The sequence below is a fragment of the Orussus abietinus genome, unplaced genomic scaffold (assembly GCF_000612105.2).
Source record: "Orussus abietinus isolate OABI.00-Male unplaced genomic scaffold, Oabi_2.0 scaffold10, whole genome shotgun sequence".
Lineage (NCBI taxonomy): Eukaryota > Metazoa > Arthropoda > Insecta > Hymenoptera > Orussidae > Orussus > Orussus abietinus.
Genome location: NW_019396009.1, coordinates 1,173,816 through 1,192,415, shown reverse-complemented (window position 1 = coordinate 1,192,415; position 18,600 = coordinate 1,173,816). Strand labels below are relative to the sequence as shown.

Here is an 18,600-nt window from a genome sequence, read left to right as displayed (position 1 = left end):
GCAGGGGAGGCTTTCTGGGAATATTCCGAGGTAATTCAGGCAACGCGTCGCATCGAAAAAAAAACTTCCGAGGGCGTCGGGCCGTCCTGCGTCCGTCGTCGACTCGCGCGATTTCAATAAATAAATAATTAATGAAATAATTAGCGAGATAATTGACGGCTTATCGTAGTGCGCACTACTTCGGTGGTACTTTTTCGCTCTTTGTCGATCTTTCCGCTCGAGCCTCGATAATAAGGTCGATCTTCTCTCGCCGGCAGTGCTCCTCCTTATCGGCACCGGTGAGATTAAAGCGCATCCAGTGCAATCCAACGAGGACCAACGGGTCCGCGAGTGTTGACGGTGTCTCGACGGCGACGTTGTCGCCGATAAGACCTGGCGTCGCGCCGATAAAGAGACGATCGCGTCTAGCGCATTTCGACCGTCAGCTGTGTACTTTCGAGGGCAGCCAGATTCTGGAACTGACGACGCCGGGACGCACGTGACGTCGGCCTTAACCGATGCACCTCCTCCCGCGCGACCTGGAAACGGACTGCAATGAAATATCACAATGTTCGGATATTTAATTTGCTCTTAATTATTATTTTTTTTTATTTAATGACATTTTATTCCATGGGCGAATCGAGAAGAATTCCCTTAACTCGATGAAATCTTTTTCTGCGAGTGCCGATGACATTTTGGAGTTATTAAAATGTGTTCCAGGATTCTCCATATCGTCCTCCTTCTCTCGAGAGTATTTCCAGCCAAAACCTCTCGCTCTGACGTAACGTCGTCGCGACGACGTGACGTCGACCCTCCTCTGCGTCGCTTTCCCGAATCCGTTTCCGACGCCGACCGTGAAACGACGCCGGCCGCCTTCAATGGACCGCGACACGTGCCCTAGTCGCGCACGCGCAGAGGACGACTTATATTTATGCTCCGAAATCGTGGCCGCCTCGCCCCTCCCGATACAGAGGGGTAAATCACGCAGGGCGATCGACGACACGAGTCACTCGATCTCGAGAGCCGGCCTTGGGTCCCCGTGGGCTCAAGGAAAAGTGTGCCGCCCCGGCGCCGAAAAACGCCGGAGAGTAATCCAGTGGAAAGTGGCACGGACCTCCGGAATTGCGTCGTTCTCCGAAAATATAACGTACTGGAGTCGCAGTTTCGGGGTAAAATAGCGCCGAGTAGTCGGCGCTATTTTACACCACGTCCAACGGAAACGACATTCCGTTCGGGCGGTCCATGAGAAAGGTACTCCCTTCGCGCTGACAAAGTCGTTCGGCCATTGGCCCGGGCACGTTCCGCGCGCGTTGATAAGTCACGGAAATATCAATAATATTTACCCTGAGAGGTTCAATTCCGAGCGCTCTCTTGTACCTTACCACCGCGGATGAGGCGTTAGGAAAGCTGCGGAATCCAGTGACGACGGAGTTGCCCCGGTTGGTTGGTCGCGGAAATATTAATAATATTTACCCTGAAAGGTTCAATTCCGAGCGCTCTCTTGTACCTTATCACATGGATGAGGCATTAGGAAAGCTGCGGAATGCGATGATGACAGTCGCGGAAATGTCAATAATATTTACCATGAAAGGTTCAATTCCGAGCGCTCTCTTGTACCTTACTACCATGAGGCGTTAGGAAAGCTGCGGAATCCGAAGACGACGGAGTTGCCCGGGTCACCCGGCCGAGTAGTGACCGCGGTCTATGGCACTTAACCTCGGATTCGCGGAACTGGCGCGGCGCTTAGAAGACTCTCCGCGATCGCGGATAAGGGGCGCGGGTGTGTCCCCTCGGCGACCAATGGGGCGCCGGCTCTCGGGGGGCTCGGCCAATCGCAAGCCCCGCTCGCGGGGGCCTACCGGCATGACGTAACCGGTACCGCGGCTGTCTTAAAAAGCCGTCGGTCTGGCCACCTCGCGAACTCAGTCGCGTTTCCCGCGTCGCGCAGTGCGTACGGAGTGTCCGTAGGCCTCGTACAATTAGGCACTCGCACGCTCCTCTCCTCTCCGCTCGCTTCCCTCTTCCCGTCTGGCACCCTCTCCGTCTTCTCCCCCTTACGGTGCCTACGACATCCGTGCCCTTCGCAGCCACGGTGGTACGTAGAACACATATAGTAATATATCTCGAGGCATTTTTCTTTTTTACATTTTTCAATTTTTTCCCAAGCGTGAAATATTAAATCGTTAAACCGTATAACACACACGGATAAACAATTCCAAGTCACGATAGAAAAAAAACAATGCACTTCAGCTTTATATCTGTAAAATTTCGTTGCACATCGTATCCCTTTATCTACATCACTTGCGTGTATTTCACAACTCGTAGAGTAACGTACCTATAATATTATTTTCTTTTTCTTTGATAATTCAAAAAATTTCACGCAAAATGGGATGGGACGCTTTCTCGGAATTGTGGCATATCTCATTCGCGACGGATAATTATTCTTTAAGAATATCTTTGATTCGTTGATTTTTTTTCTTGTTTTTTTCCTCGGAGAGTGGAGGTAACCGCGGATCCGGATTGGTTTCTTCTCGTCCTCGACGCACCCGGTGGGAGCACCACTTAGTGAAGCTTCCTTATCCCCCGCGCGGGGCAATTTGTAAATTCTCGAGTACACACGTCCGAGGCGGATGAGTAATCCTGGAGTAATTAGCTACCCTCTTCGCGGTCTCGGTCCCTCCCACGGCCTCCGTCTTACCCTGCTCTTCCGTCTGTCTCGCTCAATCGCCGCGTCCCACTCGGGCGCCCTCCCCTACCACGGCGGACCACCCGACCGAGTAGAAGAGTCACTCTCGGCCGTGGTCTCGCAGCCGCGGTCCGGCGAATCGCGAGGGAGCGCGCCCAGTCGAGCGCACGCGCGCGATTTGCCAACTCCACGGAGAGCGAACGCGCCTCCCGAGGCCGATCTATCTCTCTCTCTCTCGATCCACCTTGCGGGATATATATCCTATAGCCGGACCGTGCCCGACCTAACGATCGCAGATGAGACCGGCCACCCCAAGGGACCGGAGGGACACCCCAGCGATGCCTCGCCGACGGTCGAACCCCTGAACGGAGAAACAGGTTCAATTCCTTTTGGATTACCTATTTAGTGCCGGATGTGCGTAAACGCTGCGGTGACCGCGGTTTAAGATCCAGAAACGCCTCTCCGAGAATTACTTCCAGGACGATCCACCCGTTTATACAGGCGGATCGACGGTTATTCGATTAAGTCGCCGCGCACGCGAATTTGATACTACTCGGGGTAACGGTAGGCATTGGGGTCGACCTTGAGCCAGTTCGAGAGGGTTCGGAGGAGGTCTTACTCGAGTATGTAGCTTTTGGAATTGGGGGAATTTTTTTTTTTTGTGGGTTCTTCGCGGTTCTGATTCTTAAATAATGAAGGTAGGTTTGGTTTACGTCGCGCTTCTCGCGGTTGGATTTAAGGGGCCGGCGAACTTACGTCGGTGGAGCCGTCCGCGAGGAGACGCCGGATTGAACAGTTTCAACCTCGTTTCTTGGGCTTCAAAGAGCGGATTTCTTCGGGATTTTCTTTTCTTCGATCGGGGACGGAAATAACGCGAGCTCGTTCACTGTTCGACGTTGAAACTCCGCTCTCGGGATGTGGATCGGACGGCCTTCGCGGTTTTCCTGCGTGCCGATTGGCCCTGTGCCAGGGACCGCGAAGGGCCATCCCCGGAAGTTCATAAAAATGTAACGTGTGAGTGTATTAGTGTAACATGTAAACGTAAGTGACATCGTTAATAAGACTGTGAAATGTACAGCCGAGGAAAATGACACGCGGGGAGGCGCTTATTTCGTTGCCGGCTGTCCATCGGGAAATCCGCGTCGTCGGGGCCGAGCGTGGAAACGAGTCGGCCGTAAGAGGCGGAATTTTCCAAGAGTATCTACGTTCGGTAGACAAAATGGCGGGTCTCGATTTCAAGGTGCGCGGGAGGTCGACATCTACGATGTCGGCGTTTCTTGGCACGGGCGATCCCCTGTCTTCTCGTCGACCTTTATCGCACGGGCACGGCCTATCGTGGTTGACCTCGGCAGGCTCTCGGATCCTCTGCGGATTTTTACCCGCGGTTTGCCATCGTTTTAACGCGACCCATAAACGCTGGGACCGAGCTCAAGTGAGCCTGATTAAGCAGAGAATGTAAGGAACGAACGCGACCGCGAAATTGGCACGAGCCTGCCTCGGCGAGGAATTCACTTAAGCCTCTTTCGGGTGGAAACGTGCCCTTAGTCGTTATCTCGCGCTTCCGCGTGTTTTTTAAAGCCGCCCACTGGTGATACCCGCTCGCACCTTTCGCGGCTTAGTTTTTCCACGATCAACTGTCTCGGGCGATGATTTCACAATTACTCGCGATAAGGCTTTAACGGCTCTGGAAGTGGGAATTTTCAGCCCGTTACCGATTAACCCGTACTCGAACGATACCATATCGCTCGTACCGGCACGTCGCAAGATTCGTCCGCTTTGAATTTGCCGCGTTCCTCAAATATGAAATTTCATTCGAAATTGCGAATCGTAATTGAAATTAAAATTCTGAGAGAGATCGAATTTAAAATTGCGAAAATCGTCCTCGATTTAGAGTGCGGGTTAGTTCGAGACCCTTGTAATTAATTAAATAAGTTTAATTATTCCATTGGTGAAGAGTTATCGATAATCGAAAATTCCTGCAGCTGGGTCCCGTCCTTCTCGCTCGGTCCTTTTCTTTTTTTATTTTTTTTTCTTCTTTTTTTTCTGCAACAATGATCGAGACGGACAACTCGCCTGGCCTTTCGTGCCTGCCACCTGAGTATTCAGGGATGAGTATCCGAGACGAGACTGACAAGCCGACTATTTATAATTGAAGCTCGCGTCGAAAGCGCTGCCGCTCATTGAAAGCCGGGAATAGAAACGGCCGAACGTTTAAGTTCGTTTGCGTTCCTTGGCGAGTGTCATCGATCGGACCATCTTGCCTCTAGCGGCGGTGCCGTATAAATCTTCCGAAAATTCGATTTCGACGCTACGCGTGGTCCCACCGAGCGCGGCGCGTCAAAGCGGCGAGAATGAAAAGCCACGAAAATAATACGGCAATAGTTGCACGGAGTTAGTTTACGATTTTTCGATTTTCCAATTTTTCTACCGCGACGCGTCGACGCGCCGCGCTCGGTGCGACTCCGACTTTGCCTCTGCGCGGTATCGCGCGATGATGACGTAACGCCCCCGCGGGCGCCCACGTGACCGATCGCCGCGTTCCGTCGGACGTCTCACCTGGCAACTTTGACGCACCGTGTCTATCCTGGCGAGGGTCCAAAGACCGATCCGAAATTCGCAAATTGCACGTACGCCCGGAGCATCGAGTGCCCGGGGTGCATTATCGTCCAAGAACTCAGGACAACGATTTAAATTACTAGAGTAAACGTCTCGCGTTATGGCGGCCGCTCCACCTCGGAATTTCGGCGAGTCGTGTGGCCGGCTTAAATTCCCCGTGGAAATCGTAAATGCACTCCGTCTGCAGTTACGGGAGCGCTCCCTTGGTCGCTACCTGAGCCATTACGTTACCGTTTAAATTACAGAAGAAAGTATTTGCGTCATGGCGCCGGTCATGCACAACAACGATGCAAGGCCATTTTAGTTCACTCTAATGGCCGGCCGTTGACCGCCGGTATGTTCCACCAGAGGGACTTTGGAGGCCTTTATCTACCGCGGCGCCGATTGAAAATACCCCGTCGAACGTGCGAGTTCGATTTTATATTATTTCTCATATTTTCCCTCTTAACGTCGTAGAAATGATCTCTCACCTCTCGAGGTCGTTTCGCCGTCTATCTTTATAAAATCATCTCATATCCCGGCTTATCCGCGTCAAGGTCAGAGATGGCGGACCTGGGCGAAGTTTTTTGTCCTACTCGAGTTCGTTCGCATCGCCGCTCGTGACTCGACGGCGCTCGCGTCGCTATATTTAGTGCGCCCGATAAAATGCGAGTCTCGATATCGACCTTGCGAGAGCGGTGCATCCCGAGTCGGGCATCGCGGGTTCCACGTGACCTCCGACCTACCGTCAAGGTTAAGTTTACGCGTCCGCGGTCTCGAGGCGATGACGCAACCGGACTTACTCCGTTTCGCGGTCTCGGTTTCCGTGATTGGGTGTCGATTCATTTTTAATCTCGTAGTCCGACACCAGTTGTCTAGTTCCTACGAGGGAGACTGACGGAGGGCTTTTTCTTTCATTTTCCAGGGAAGATGCGGCCTTGTTGGAACTAAGACCGCTTCGTAGGCTGCGCAAGTCCGCGGGACCACATCCCGAGCCAGTGACCAAAAAGTAAGGATCCACCGTTGCCCCGAGCCCAAACGGGCTTAGTGACAAAGAGGGAGGAAGGAACGGAACCCCCGATAGAAAAGCGGATCAGGAGAGGGGAAAACGAAGGGAGGGAGGAAAAACGTTCATATCCATAGAAGAAAGTGTTTTAAAAGGGTGTAGACGCGTCTCGAGAAACTTCGTTCACGCACTCCGTTCGACGGAAAAAAAAACAAAAACTTAAAGTAAAAGGAAAGAAGCAAAACGAGATATAAGTTTAAGAACGGAAGAGGAAAAGGAGGCAAAAGGAAAGATTTGAATATCAGTAGAGGTGTACCTTTCGAGCCGCGTGCCGTCGCGCGTCGTCGAGCAAAGTCGCGATCGGGCGTCTCGTGGTATATAAGAGAAAAAAAAAGTAATAAAAACAAATACAAAAAAAAATAAGAATCGGGAAAGGGGGTGAGAATCGAGGAATTATCAGGATGGCGGTGGCGTGGAAGTTGACAGTTCTGCTGCAGATCGCGGTCTTCACGATGCGCGCATGTGCGTCCCCTCGTGACACGGACCTCTCGAATCGACCTCCTCCATGCCCGAGGTAAGTACACCAATCACCGAGCACAAGTAACCGAGAGTCACCGGATTTACCGACCGAGCTTTACCCTATGCGAGCGCAAATGTCGAAAGATCGCGAACATAAACAATAGGGTAAAAAGAAGAACGTACACGTGGTATCCTATACGACCACGAAAAGAATAAAAGGGCATTTTGTATTCCACCCCGAGTGGCGATCTACTCTTGCGCAAGGATACATAACCTATAACCCGCGTACCCTTTTTAAATGTACCCATGGACCCGGGGGGAAGAATTTCTCCCCGTGAATTCCGAGTTTCGAGATGACTCGGGAATTATGTCGGCAACCGCCGATTTCTTTTTTTTTTTTTTATTCCATTCCGCTCTTTTCCGCGATCGCGGGTTTTTCCGGAGGAATCGGGTTTCGTGGTTAATGGTCGCCGCGTGACCTTGACATTGACGGTCGCTCGGCGAGACGCCTGGAGGGCGGGGGTCGCGTCGGGATTGAAATGAATGGGTCCGCGAGTACGATGCACGCGACCTTGACACCGAGCGTCCACGTGCGCGGAGGCGCCGTCGCGGGGTGGGGCACGCGGAAGCGATGCACTTGGCCGTCTACCGGTTTTCCATGCGCCGCTCCCAAGTGGAGGGGCAGGCCACCCATCCGGAAGCCGGGAACGCCCCGGCTAACCCCGCCTCCGGTTTTCTAGGTTAGGGCTGGTCAGTGCCTTCGATCCACCTAGGCCCCAAGGTCGTCTTGGGGAACTTTCGACGGGGGAACGGGCCGACTCGAGTTTCCCATCTCGCATCCCCTGCGGTGCTCCTAAACCCTGGTTTACACTCCTAACCGCATCTCGTATGCATCTGCATCTTGCATCCGCATAATGCATCTTCCCGGAGTTTCGGGACGCGTGACTCGATCGGGTTATCGATCCACTCAGATCCACATTTCGAAAAATCGATCGCCCTTCGATCACCGCCACAGTCCCTAGATCCCGACTCGGAACAAGTGGATCATCCTCGAGACGAGAGTTCCCATTGTTATCCTCTATAAAGTCCGAGGCACGACCTGTAGTTTGAAAATTCAAGCTCGAATGCCCGTAATCGGCAATAAAGGAGCATCACTCTTGCCGCGTCAGGAATTGATGACAATTGACTCTTCCGGTTTGCGAAAGTCGCGATCCCGAGGTGTGACGGCACCTTGGCACGCGAAGATACGAGGTACGAAGTGTACGTACCGACGTGATCGTTACGTAAACGCCCGTCGATACCGCGATACTATCTGTAACAAACCCACGGACGAGTACTCGCCTCTCACCGCTAACGCAAACTACCTTTTAACCTCAGTTTAATCGCGTTCGTTCGACGAGGAATGTTCCGCAATAATAACCCGAGTGCGATTCTTGGTTATTAAAAAAAAAAAAAAAACAAATACACAGCCCGGAAGGAATTGCGCTTTATGTAATGGACGCTATCAAATTCCCGGATTGGGGTACAATCGTCTTCTTGTAGTCGAAGACTATACACGACCTTCGCCTCCACCGATAGAAGTCGTGCGGTTTCCTCGCGATTCGATTTAGGTGCGGCGTATCTCTCGGCCACGTGTCTCGCCGCGAATATCGGCGTCCTTTGAACGGGAATGCGAGTCATATCAACGAGAAGACGAGCAATGACCTTGCCGAGAGAGACCGCGCGTATCGCGGTTTTCCTTCCCGAATGACATGACGTCACGCGATACGGAAAACGCGCGCGGGACATTTTCCCCGTCTGTCCGGTGGGAATCGTCACATTGTCCCGGCGCGTATCAATCGACGAGTTTTCACGTTGCGAGGCGAGAAAACGCGGTCCTCTTTGGATTTTATATGGAATTTCGTCCGACTGTTGGGCATTTAATTCCTATCGTGAATTAATTCCTCCTTAAGAAAATCCGTGAATTTCGGCGCGCAAGATTTGATATGAAAATTCCGATCGATAGAAATTCCTGCAGATAAGAACTCGTCAAGTGGGAATTCCACTTGTTATCGTGTGCAGTGATGTGTATTTGTACAGCTGGAGTAAATGGTACAGGCGAGTGAAAAGAAGAAAAAAAAAAAAAGAACAAGCAACGCAGGGCGTACCCGGAAATAGGCGCGGAATGACGCGAGACTCCGCATCCGTTTCTGACGAGCTATTACAACGTGTACTCGATGATCTGTATGAGATTTCTGAACGCGGTGTGCATAGATCGCTCATTGTGTCGACCTTAGAATCGCCACATAGGGTGAATTACGAGGAACCTTCACGGATGCACAAGTCTGAGAGGGGATAAGGGATCGCTGCAGCTGCATCTGCTCGTAAATCCGTATGCACCCCTTCCTCGTGCTCGCACGTGGATGTCGATTTTTTTCTCCCTACTCCCTCTTGAGTCTCGAATGGGTCCGATGACGTCTGAAACTCAAAATTTGCGTACGCACCCCTTCCTCGTGCTCGCACGTGGATGTCGATTTTTTTCTCCGTACTCCCTCTTAACTCCCGAATGGGTCCGATGACTTCCGAAACTCAAAATTACGCAATTGCAGTTTAATTGCCGAAATTGGGCACAGGTGCATCGGGTGAGGCTTGGTCGGTAATCAGTGTGTTTCGTGACGCCTTGATACGTGTGATTGCAAGTAAATGTAGAATTGAATGTCCATCCGTCTTCGGGAGATTTATCCCGAGAGGTAGTTTAGAAATTATTGCTGAAGAGTAGGAAAACTCGGGTGGAGCGATTTACGTTAGCGCTTTTTACGACATAATTTTGATATTTTACTCCGGAACGGGGGAAGCACTTTACGCTCGTTCCTCCGTACAGGTGACGTTTCGTATCGCTGCCAAATGCTTCGATAAACGCTCGATAGCCTTTATCGTCTTATAACGAGGGCTATCGATTATCGGATCGCGGGAAATTATCCTTTTAAGTGGCTCTCCCGATATCGGTCACGGCATGACTCGTGGCACTTTGAAGTCTACCGTTTAAAAGGATTCGTAAGTCCGAATGTTAAAGGCCGCCTACTACAAGTGCGCAGTTTTATACACCTTTTGCAAGTCCGCTTTTCGTCACCCGACGAAATGGATGCGGACTAGCGACGAGCAAATGCCAAGATCAAGACCGATTTTGCTCATCGCTTATGCGAACGCGTCCACTCGTCCTCAAAGTTTACATAATTACGTGTCTGGCAAATCGTAAAGTGATGCGAGTGATGAACCCTGTACACTCGTGCACAGGTGCGGCAGACACCTGTACAATGCCTCGGCACCGCGAGTTCGACCGATCTTTACTTAGGATAATCGGTAATATCGTCGGACCTCGAATTACCTTAATGACGGTTGCGCAAAAACGCCTTGAAATCCTCGTTTACCATCGTTCACGGAGGTTAGGTAGTCGTCGAGGAATCAACGCGATTCGATTGGCGCGTGGTCACGTGGTCTTGGAACACGTGGTCCTGGAACACGTGACTCGGCGAAAAATGGCCTCCGAGCCGGCGAGTATTCGCCGATCGACGCGATGATAAATTCGGAGTAAAAGGACACTCGAGTGGAGGTAAACGCGAGGTAAGAGCGAGGCCCTCGGGTACGCCAAAGTTTCCTGCCTTCTCCCGGGGCCGCGAACCGCTCCACGCGGCGGAACGAGGTCGATATGGCAGAACGCCCGGAATAATTACCGGCGGAAGCGCGGATCTAGTTCTCGACCTCGGAGCGCGGATCCTGACATTCGTCGCGAGTGGAAATACCCTCTCGCATCGAATGTCGCAATTACCCCGACTCGGCGAGGAAAAGGTTACCTCGGACTGCGATCTTCCTCCAGACGGGGAATTAAATTCGCGCGAAATCCGTATATATACGTATACAGGTGAACGGATTCCCGCGAATCGAGGATGCCGTCTCGTTTTAGTGATTTTCTCATTCGAGCCGTTTAACCGCCGGTTAACGCCCGCGTTATCGGCGCCCACCCTCGAGAGCGACCGGACCTTAAACGGGGTGCTTGGGTTACAGCGACATTTACTGCCACGGGGACCTGCTGCACACCGTGCAAATGGCCTCGATCTACAGCGACTCGAAGACCTTCGTCGACATGAAAATGAAGAAGCCCCCGAACGAGACGCTGGCGTCCTTCCGGGAGTTCATGAACGCGACGGACAGCGCCCCGACGCCTCTGCAGGTCGAGAGGTTCGTCAACGAGACCTTCGACCCGGCGGGATCCGAGTTCGAGGACTGGGACCCCGTCGACTGGCGGATCAGCCCGAAGTTCCTGGAGAACATCATGGACCGGCATCTTCGGAAGTTCGCCTACGACCTGAACCATATATGGAAGCTTCTGGGACGGAAGATGAAGGACGACGTCCGGGTGAACCACGACCACTACTCCATCATCTACGTGCCCAATCCGGTAATCGTCCCCGGTGGCAGGTTTCGAGAGTTCTACTACTGGGACTCCTACTGGATCATCAAGGGCCTCCTGCTCTCCGAGATGTACAGCACCGTCAAGGGCATGCTCTCCAACTTCGTCAGCATAGTCAACACCATCGGGTTCATCCCCAACGGCGGGAGGGTCTATTACACCATGAGGTCCCAGCCGCCGATGCTGATCCCCATGGTCAACGAGTACCTCAGGGTCACCAACGACTTCCAGTGGCTCAAGGAGAACCTGTGGCTGCTCGAGAAGGAGTTCGACTTCTGGATGACCAACCGGACGGTCGAGGTCGAGAAGGACGGGGTCACTTACACCCTGGCCAGATACTACGAGGAGTCCGCCGGCCCGAGGCCGGAGTCTTACAGGTAGGGGACCCCCCGAGGAGAATTCGACCTCTCCTCTCATTTCATTTCGTCAACTCCCGGGCTTAGTTCATTTTTGCCAATTTCCCATCGACCTGGGGGAAATTGCCAGGTTCGTACTTTCATGGTCAAAGATGCAGCGTTCGCTCTGCTGAACCCATGATCGGGCCAATATCCAAAGGACAAAAGAAAAGGAATAAAAAATATACACTTGGGATTTTAGGGAGGACTTCATAACCAGCGAGAGTTTTCGCACCGAGGAGGAAAAGAACAACTATTATGCCGAGCTCAAGACCGCTGCGGAATCTGGCTGGGACTTTTCCAGTAGATGGTTCATCCTCGACGGAACTAACAAAGGTAACATGTGCTTCTGGATCGCCGCGATCCTAGTCGAGGCGATACTCGGAGAGGAACCGGCAAGAGTTTCCCACCTAATGGGCAATTATCCTGGCACGCGGGAGCTAACGTATCGCACCTTGCGATCGCGACTCTCAAGGATCTTTTAATTGTTCGTTCCCCGAGAGAAAGCTTCGACTCCACTGTCGATTCCCCAAGTACAAACGTTCGGCCGGGTCCTCGCACTCCTTTTTTTAATTTTATTCCGCCGCTCGAACGGTCGACGGTCAAGGACCAAGGGCCGAATGGGTGTTCACTCGAAATCCAGCGAAATCGATATCCTTCTTGGAGAGCCTTCGAATTTAATTACAAACAATGCGATTCGGTAACAAGGGACGATCGGCCTTAAAATTGTGAAAATCTATCCAGTACTCCTAATTTAAAAATTAAAATCCGTGATTTCCTTAGTGTAATAACCTCTCGCCGAGGGCAACGGGTTTCCACCTCGAGGGTACAAAAGCAATCCTGGTCCCGATTACCTTCTTCCCCGTTGCGAAATCCCCGTCAAAAACTGTGAGGATCGAATATCTCTTCGAGAAGGAAAATCGACTGCATCGTCCGGTTCTCTAAAAAAGAGGACAATTTATCCTAATCTCGCTGGGCGTAATTTTTTTTCAGGGAACTTGACGAACTTGAAGACCAGATCCATTATCCCGGTCGATTTGAACTCCATTATATATCGGAACGCCGTCCTTCTGGCCGAGTTCAACAACAGGATGGGAAATACGACGAAGGCCGCGGAATACACAAGGTTGTCCGAGAAGTGGATGGAAGCCGTGACGGCGGTCCTCTGGCACGAGGAAGTCGGCGCTTGGCTCGACCACGACATCCTCAACGACATCAAGAGGGACTATTTCTACCCTACGAATATCTTGCCCCTCTGGACGAACTGCTTCGACATCACCAAGAGGGAGGAGTTCGTATCCAGGGTCTTGAAGTACCTCGAGAAGAACCAGATCATGATCAACCTCGGAGGCATACCGACGACGTTGGAGCACTCCGGGGAACAGTGGGACTATCCGAACGCGTGGCCTCCTCTGCAGTACTTCGTCATCATGGCCCTGGACAACACCAGGGATGCTTGGGCTCAGAGACTGGCCTACGAGATGAGCCAGAGGTGGGTTCGCAGCAACTACAAGGCCTTCAACGAGACCAACAGTATGTTCGAGAAGGTGAGATTCCCGGCGAATTCCTGCGCGCCTCGTCTACGAGGCCTTCACTCTCCTCGGCGTGTACCCGCTTTGCGGCGCGACGAAACGCCGCTACTTTTTTTTTTTTTTTTTTTGCCAATTGGATGCCCGATAATCACGATAACCGGCCAGCTCGAGTGTCTGAAACCTTAGCTTCGAAGTTATTATACAGCGCCAAGGACCCGGCGAGGGAATGCCTTTATCCGTACGAGGAGAACAAAGGAACTCCTGGATGAACACCGTCCTTTCCGTTGCAGTATGACGCCACCGTTTCCGGGGGCTACGGCGGTGGTGGCGAGTACGAGGTGCAGCTAGGGTTCGGCTGGTCGAATGGAATCGTCATGGACTTGCTGGACAAGTATGGCGACAGACTGACCGCGGAGGATCACTTTTTGCCGAACGACTTCGTCGAGAACTCGGCGCCGCAGCAGATCGTCGTGTCGACGGCTGGTCAAGTCATGACCGGGATCCTCGCTCTCATCATATCCGTAGCGGCAGGATTCATAGGGTGAGGTGAGTGTCTAAAAGGAGAATCAGCTCGTTCTCCACATCCTAAGAGTCCTTGTGAAATCCCGGGCTACGTAAGGACTACGTAGAGGTAGTCTTTTTCAGCGACAATGAATTCGCTTCGCGCGTACCCAAGCATGAAGCTAAGGATCCCTGCACGCTAGGGAACGGCCTTCCTCCGTCGAGGCGTTTTTTCAACCCGCTCCGTTTTTCTGTTTCAGATATCCATCTGGTCTAAGCCAGCTAGGAGCAATTTTCCGAAAAAGTATTATTAACGCGTTACGTGTCGGGGAGGATGGTATAGGTAACGGATACGTCGGTCCAGCGTCTTCCGAAAGAGGACCGAGGGAGGAGGACGCGGTGACCAGGATCATCCCGACACGTTCCACGGGGTTCCTTTCCCTCTCCCTAGCCTTGTCGAAGAAATCGGGCATTGCGGTCCTCGCTAGCGAGCGGCTAGGGTCCAGGATCGCGAGATCCCTCGAGATCGATCGATCGAAGAGTCTCCTGGAAATCCCGCCTAGGAGATGGGCCTCGAGACTTTGGGGCCTCCTTCCGGGAACAACGGCTCGGTGTGCTGCGAGTGGTTAATCGGCCGATAATACGCGTTGGGCGCGAGTCTATCCTCGCCGGTAACCACTACGGGAACAAATGACGTTTCAAGAGTGGCGAGATATCATCTCCAGTCATTTATGCCTCGTTACGTTATTCGGAAAAGTCCGAGGCGTCCCGTGGGCGTCCGAAGAGCCTATTTCCCCGACGACGTAGGTCCATTGCGCGGCTCGTATCGGGGCTGCAAACTTTTCGCCAAGTACAGTGCACGCTCTGTGCACGTACACTGTACTTAACGCCGCGAGTCTCTAAGTGGAATTGCAACTACCGCCACCTCCGAAACGAGCTCCTCTCGGGCTCTAAGTAACGCGCCGGTTATCCGAGCTCGACTCCATTACGCTTGCGCGCAATTTCACGTTCAAGACGAGTGCAGGGTATGAATGGCTGGAGAACCAGGGCGGCGATCCTCGGTTTTCTTTCCTCGTGCCTACGGAGACGAGACCTCGAGGGCCTCCACGGGTAGTCGCTGGTCGACGTCGGCTCGAGCTTCCGCCAACCTCCGCGGATGACTCTTCGATCGTTGCGAGAGGAAGGCGCAAAGAGTCGCTCCGGTTTTTGGGGCGACTTCCTTGCACCGACCGAGGGGAATCTTACCACCGCATCATTCGTTAAGAAGGCTCTTCGCTTTTTATCTAGAATACGTAGCGCGTAGAAAGTAGAGATTTACTCGCATGCCCATTCCAGCCGAATCTACGCCATTCCCTAGTATGACGGTCTCGAGCGAGATGTCCTGGCTGTTTCTTTTTCTTTTTTTTATTTTCTTTTTTAACAGACCCTACAGCGCGGGATTACGTAATTAGGTATCTCATTCGCGTATATACGTATGCACTTACGTGTATCCACGGCACACGCGCGCGTTTCCTTTCTTTTTTACGCGAGGGGCGGCATTGATCAGCGCCGTCAGGAAGTATAATCGCAGTAGTATTATTAGCGTAGGATACGGCGCGTGCGTGTGCGTGTACTCGGCAGAGAAGGTTGGCGCATCGACGAGCGCTACGGTGCCCTGTAAATATTGTATAAAACTCGTAAGTACTACGTGTTAACGAAGCTTTATCTAGTCAGCATGGCAGTCAATGCGAGCGTAGCCTTACGGTCGGGTCCTCTCGTCGGTGGAGTCGCGACGCGGGGACGCGACTCCAGGGAATCGGTAAGTCCTCGCGGTGGAACCAGGGCGATGGTCGACCTTCTTCGGATGTCTCAGGTGGGGTGACAAGGTACTTGCCCCTTATCGACTACCAGGGGACGGTGCGAAGAGAGGTTACGATTGCCCGGTAGAAAAGCCATCGGGGTGCACTCGGAGCGGGTTCCCGATGACCTAGCTTAGGGCCGTGTCCGTAAAGCGGGTACGTACAGAGCTTGATGCGGAGAACACTAATCCCCCGACGTTCCCACGTATGTCGGTGTCTTCCAGCGATGTGATACTACCTTAAAGTTGTTGCCCTGATAGAGGCGCGTTCTGCCCACGAAGAGCCTAGTTAAGTTAACATTTACCTGCTAGCGTAAGCAATAAACGTCGACTCTTTCTCCGTTCACTTTTGGGTGTGATCCTCTATCTTTCTCTTTATTCTTTCTCTATCTCTCTGTCTCTATCTCTCTCTCTCCGCGGTCTTTGATAATCATTCCGACGCGGTACTGGGTCGTCCGGATGCTTATTGAGGTTTTTACCCGATCAACGGGAAATATCCCGATAACTCTCTGGACAATGTAATAACTCTCTTGTGCTCTAACTACTTGTTAAATATTTGTAGGTACGTATCGGACGTCCTGCATTCGCTCGGCGGAGATGGAGAGAATGGAAGAGACGTTGGTTCCTTTCGATTGTTTCGAGTTTACCCTTAGTACCAGCGGGACGTTTGAAGTATATTTTGTAATTACACATATCTTTTTTTTTTTCTTCTGACCGCATCCTAACCACCGCGCCTTCTTCTTTGTGGCGAGGGCTAAGCTGCATGGATCGTTGGGAGTTACTGTGGAGTATCTTGCGGTTTTTCGCCGATTGTTGTCGCATGCGTAATCCCTGTTCGCACGAAATGTCCGTTTTGAGATGGCAGGACTTGGAGAGAAAAAAAGAAAAGAAATCACAGACCACGGGTTTCTCCTGGAGAGGGACTCGGAAAACCCGGAAAACCCCCCGGCTCGATGCGCCAGGTAAACGATTAAGCATGCCTCCTGCCAGAACCCAATCCTTACGTTGGTTTGCAATTAATAAAACTGATGAGAGCGAACCCACCCACGTAACCCGTCCTTGGCGAGCCGTACGGTGGACGTTGCATGAACGTTGTCTCGGAAAATCCCGAGCCGAAAATCCTGACCTACGTCTATACGTTCTTTTCGACTTCCAAGTACGTAAACACCTAGGTACTTCGAACCGGCACGGTATATTTAAATATCTATATAATAATCGCACTCTCACGTGTTTACACATTTTTGCAGAAAGCGCAGATGGTACTCCCACCATGGAAATACCTGATCTCGGATTTTCGCAAGGTTTCAGGTATTACGTGCCGGCTGGCGAGAAAAATCCCAGGTATACAATCGTCACATCCGAGATCGGCTTTCCCGGTCGCGGGACAAAGGCATTGACCAATCGCGCTTCACGGATCACCGGAGGCCGGGACATTGAGGGAACTCGTAATCGGCTCTTTTTACCGTCGTTATCACTCTCCCCGGGTGGTGTAACGGCTTAGAACGTCGCGCCCGGTATCGGTTTTAGCATACATTTTCCCGACTATCTCGACGATTTCCGGGAGTCTTTATATACCGCGACCGTGGCCTTGATCCTTCAAGGATATCTGGGAACCTCCAGGCGAAACGCGGGGTATATATACATGCCGCGAAAATAAAAGCAAGGCTCTCGGGGTCGTCCCCGGCGAGCTGGACGATTTCCTTTTCTTGGCCGGTAGTCTTAACAACGCGACGGGGCGATAATCTTCTCCTTCTCGGTACCCAGTACCTCGGTACTCCCGAAACGCTTCTCTTCTTTAACCTCGATTCGCGAGGCGTAGCATGTGGGAAGAAATGGGTCGAGAAAGATTCAGTGCCCGCTGTAAAGTCCTACTCGCTCATGAGAACCGCGACGGTGAACGCAATTGAACGGCTTCCATCCTATACGTAACGTTGGCATAATAATTCTCATGAATTCCATGTAACGCGCGTAACAGCGGAATATGGTATCCTTGTAGGAGGCGGAACTCGTACTCCGGACGATGGAGACGATAAGGTGCCTCAGAGGTGCCGTTTACCCCACCAGTTTCTCGATACCTGTATTCTGGAATGATTCACGATAATTAACCTCCTCTATCTACAAATAACCCGGTGAAAAATATCTATTTCAAAGAGGGAGATCAATTCCAAATTCCAGATATCCCAAATCCCGCTTCTCGTTCGAGTCTACAATTATAGTGTACGTGGATCGACTTATTTCTTTTCCCTTTCTTACCAAGATCTCCCGGTAGAGGGCAGTCCCTGTCTCGCGATCTATCGCATCGCCTTCCCTCGGTGCATAGGAAATAACTGCAGTAGCCGCAGCGACCGCTCCAAGTGCATCGTTCAATTCCGCCTTAGGTAGTCGATAAAAACACGGAGAGCGGGAAAATTAGTAGCGCCTGCAAGGAAAAAAAAAAAGAAAAAACTTGCTTCTCGGCGATTAAGACCGTCACGTGTGACGCCCCGCGGAGGTGACGTAAGACGAGGGGGAGTGAACGACGTACCGTCGAATATGGTTCTTTAGCGGATGTGGCTTTTCACGAACCGATGGTTAAAAGGTATACTCGGGATTTGCGGCAAAACAGTTGCGATCGTTTCCGCCGGATATCGCGAGGTTCCACTTTCTGCTCGGCGGACCTGGAAAGTGGAACTCTCCTCGATCCGGAACTCGCGCTCCTCCGTAATGAGCCGAGCGCGGTAAGGCTTGCGTCGCGGTCCCACTGGACGCGGCGCGTCGACGCGTCGTGGATGGATAATCAATCGGGATCTTGACGATAATGACGCAGGGGTTAAATGCAATTCCAAATGGTTTTTTGTACCGACGCGTCGACACGCCGCGCTCTGTGTGACGGGCGACTTCCGCTTCATCGGGGGAATCGTTCCTTGAGGACGTGAAGCCGCAACGCGACCGCCGGTTTTCTCCGCAAATCCGCCAAGGTCCAATCCATTGTGACGCGTGCGGCCATTACGCGCGATAAGGCTGCTTCTCTCTCTCACCGCGTCGGTTCCTGCGTTTACGTATTAATTAGAATATCGTAGATACCATTAATCACCGCGCGAAGGCGATCTCGATCGGTGAAGGA

The 18,600-nt window shown here is 52.1% G+C and overlaps 1 protein-coding gene across 8 annotated transcripts in view; it reads left to right on the top strand.

The window, feature by feature from the left end:
* LOC105699676 (trehalase) overlaps positions 1-18,600 on the top strand; it is a 42,234-nt gene that overhangs the window by 18,041 nt on the left and 5,593 nt on the right. For 4 of the 8 annotated variants that reach the window (XM_012424836.2, XM_012424837.2, XM_012424834.1 and 1 more), the window contains 5 exons: positions 6,186-6,840; positions 10,827-11,609; positions 11,830-11,963; positions 12,621-13,174; positions 13,450-13,700. In XM_012424836.2, the coding sequence (XP_012280259.1) occupies positions 6,728-6,840; positions 10,827-11,609; positions 11,830-11,963; positions 12,621-13,174; positions 13,450-13,700 (1,835 nt within the window). In that variant the 5' untranslated portion in view covers positions 6,186-6,727. Of the gene's footprint in view, positions 1-1,906; positions 2,075-2,137; positions 3,043-6,185; positions 6,841-10,826; positions 11,610-11,829; positions 11,964-12,620; positions 13,175-13,449; positions 13,706-13,920; positions 15,844-16,059; positions 16,718-18,600 lie in introns of those variants that run through there. The other 4 variants (XM_012424839.2, XM_012424840.1, XM_012424833.1 and 1 more) reach the window with 4 other exon arrangements.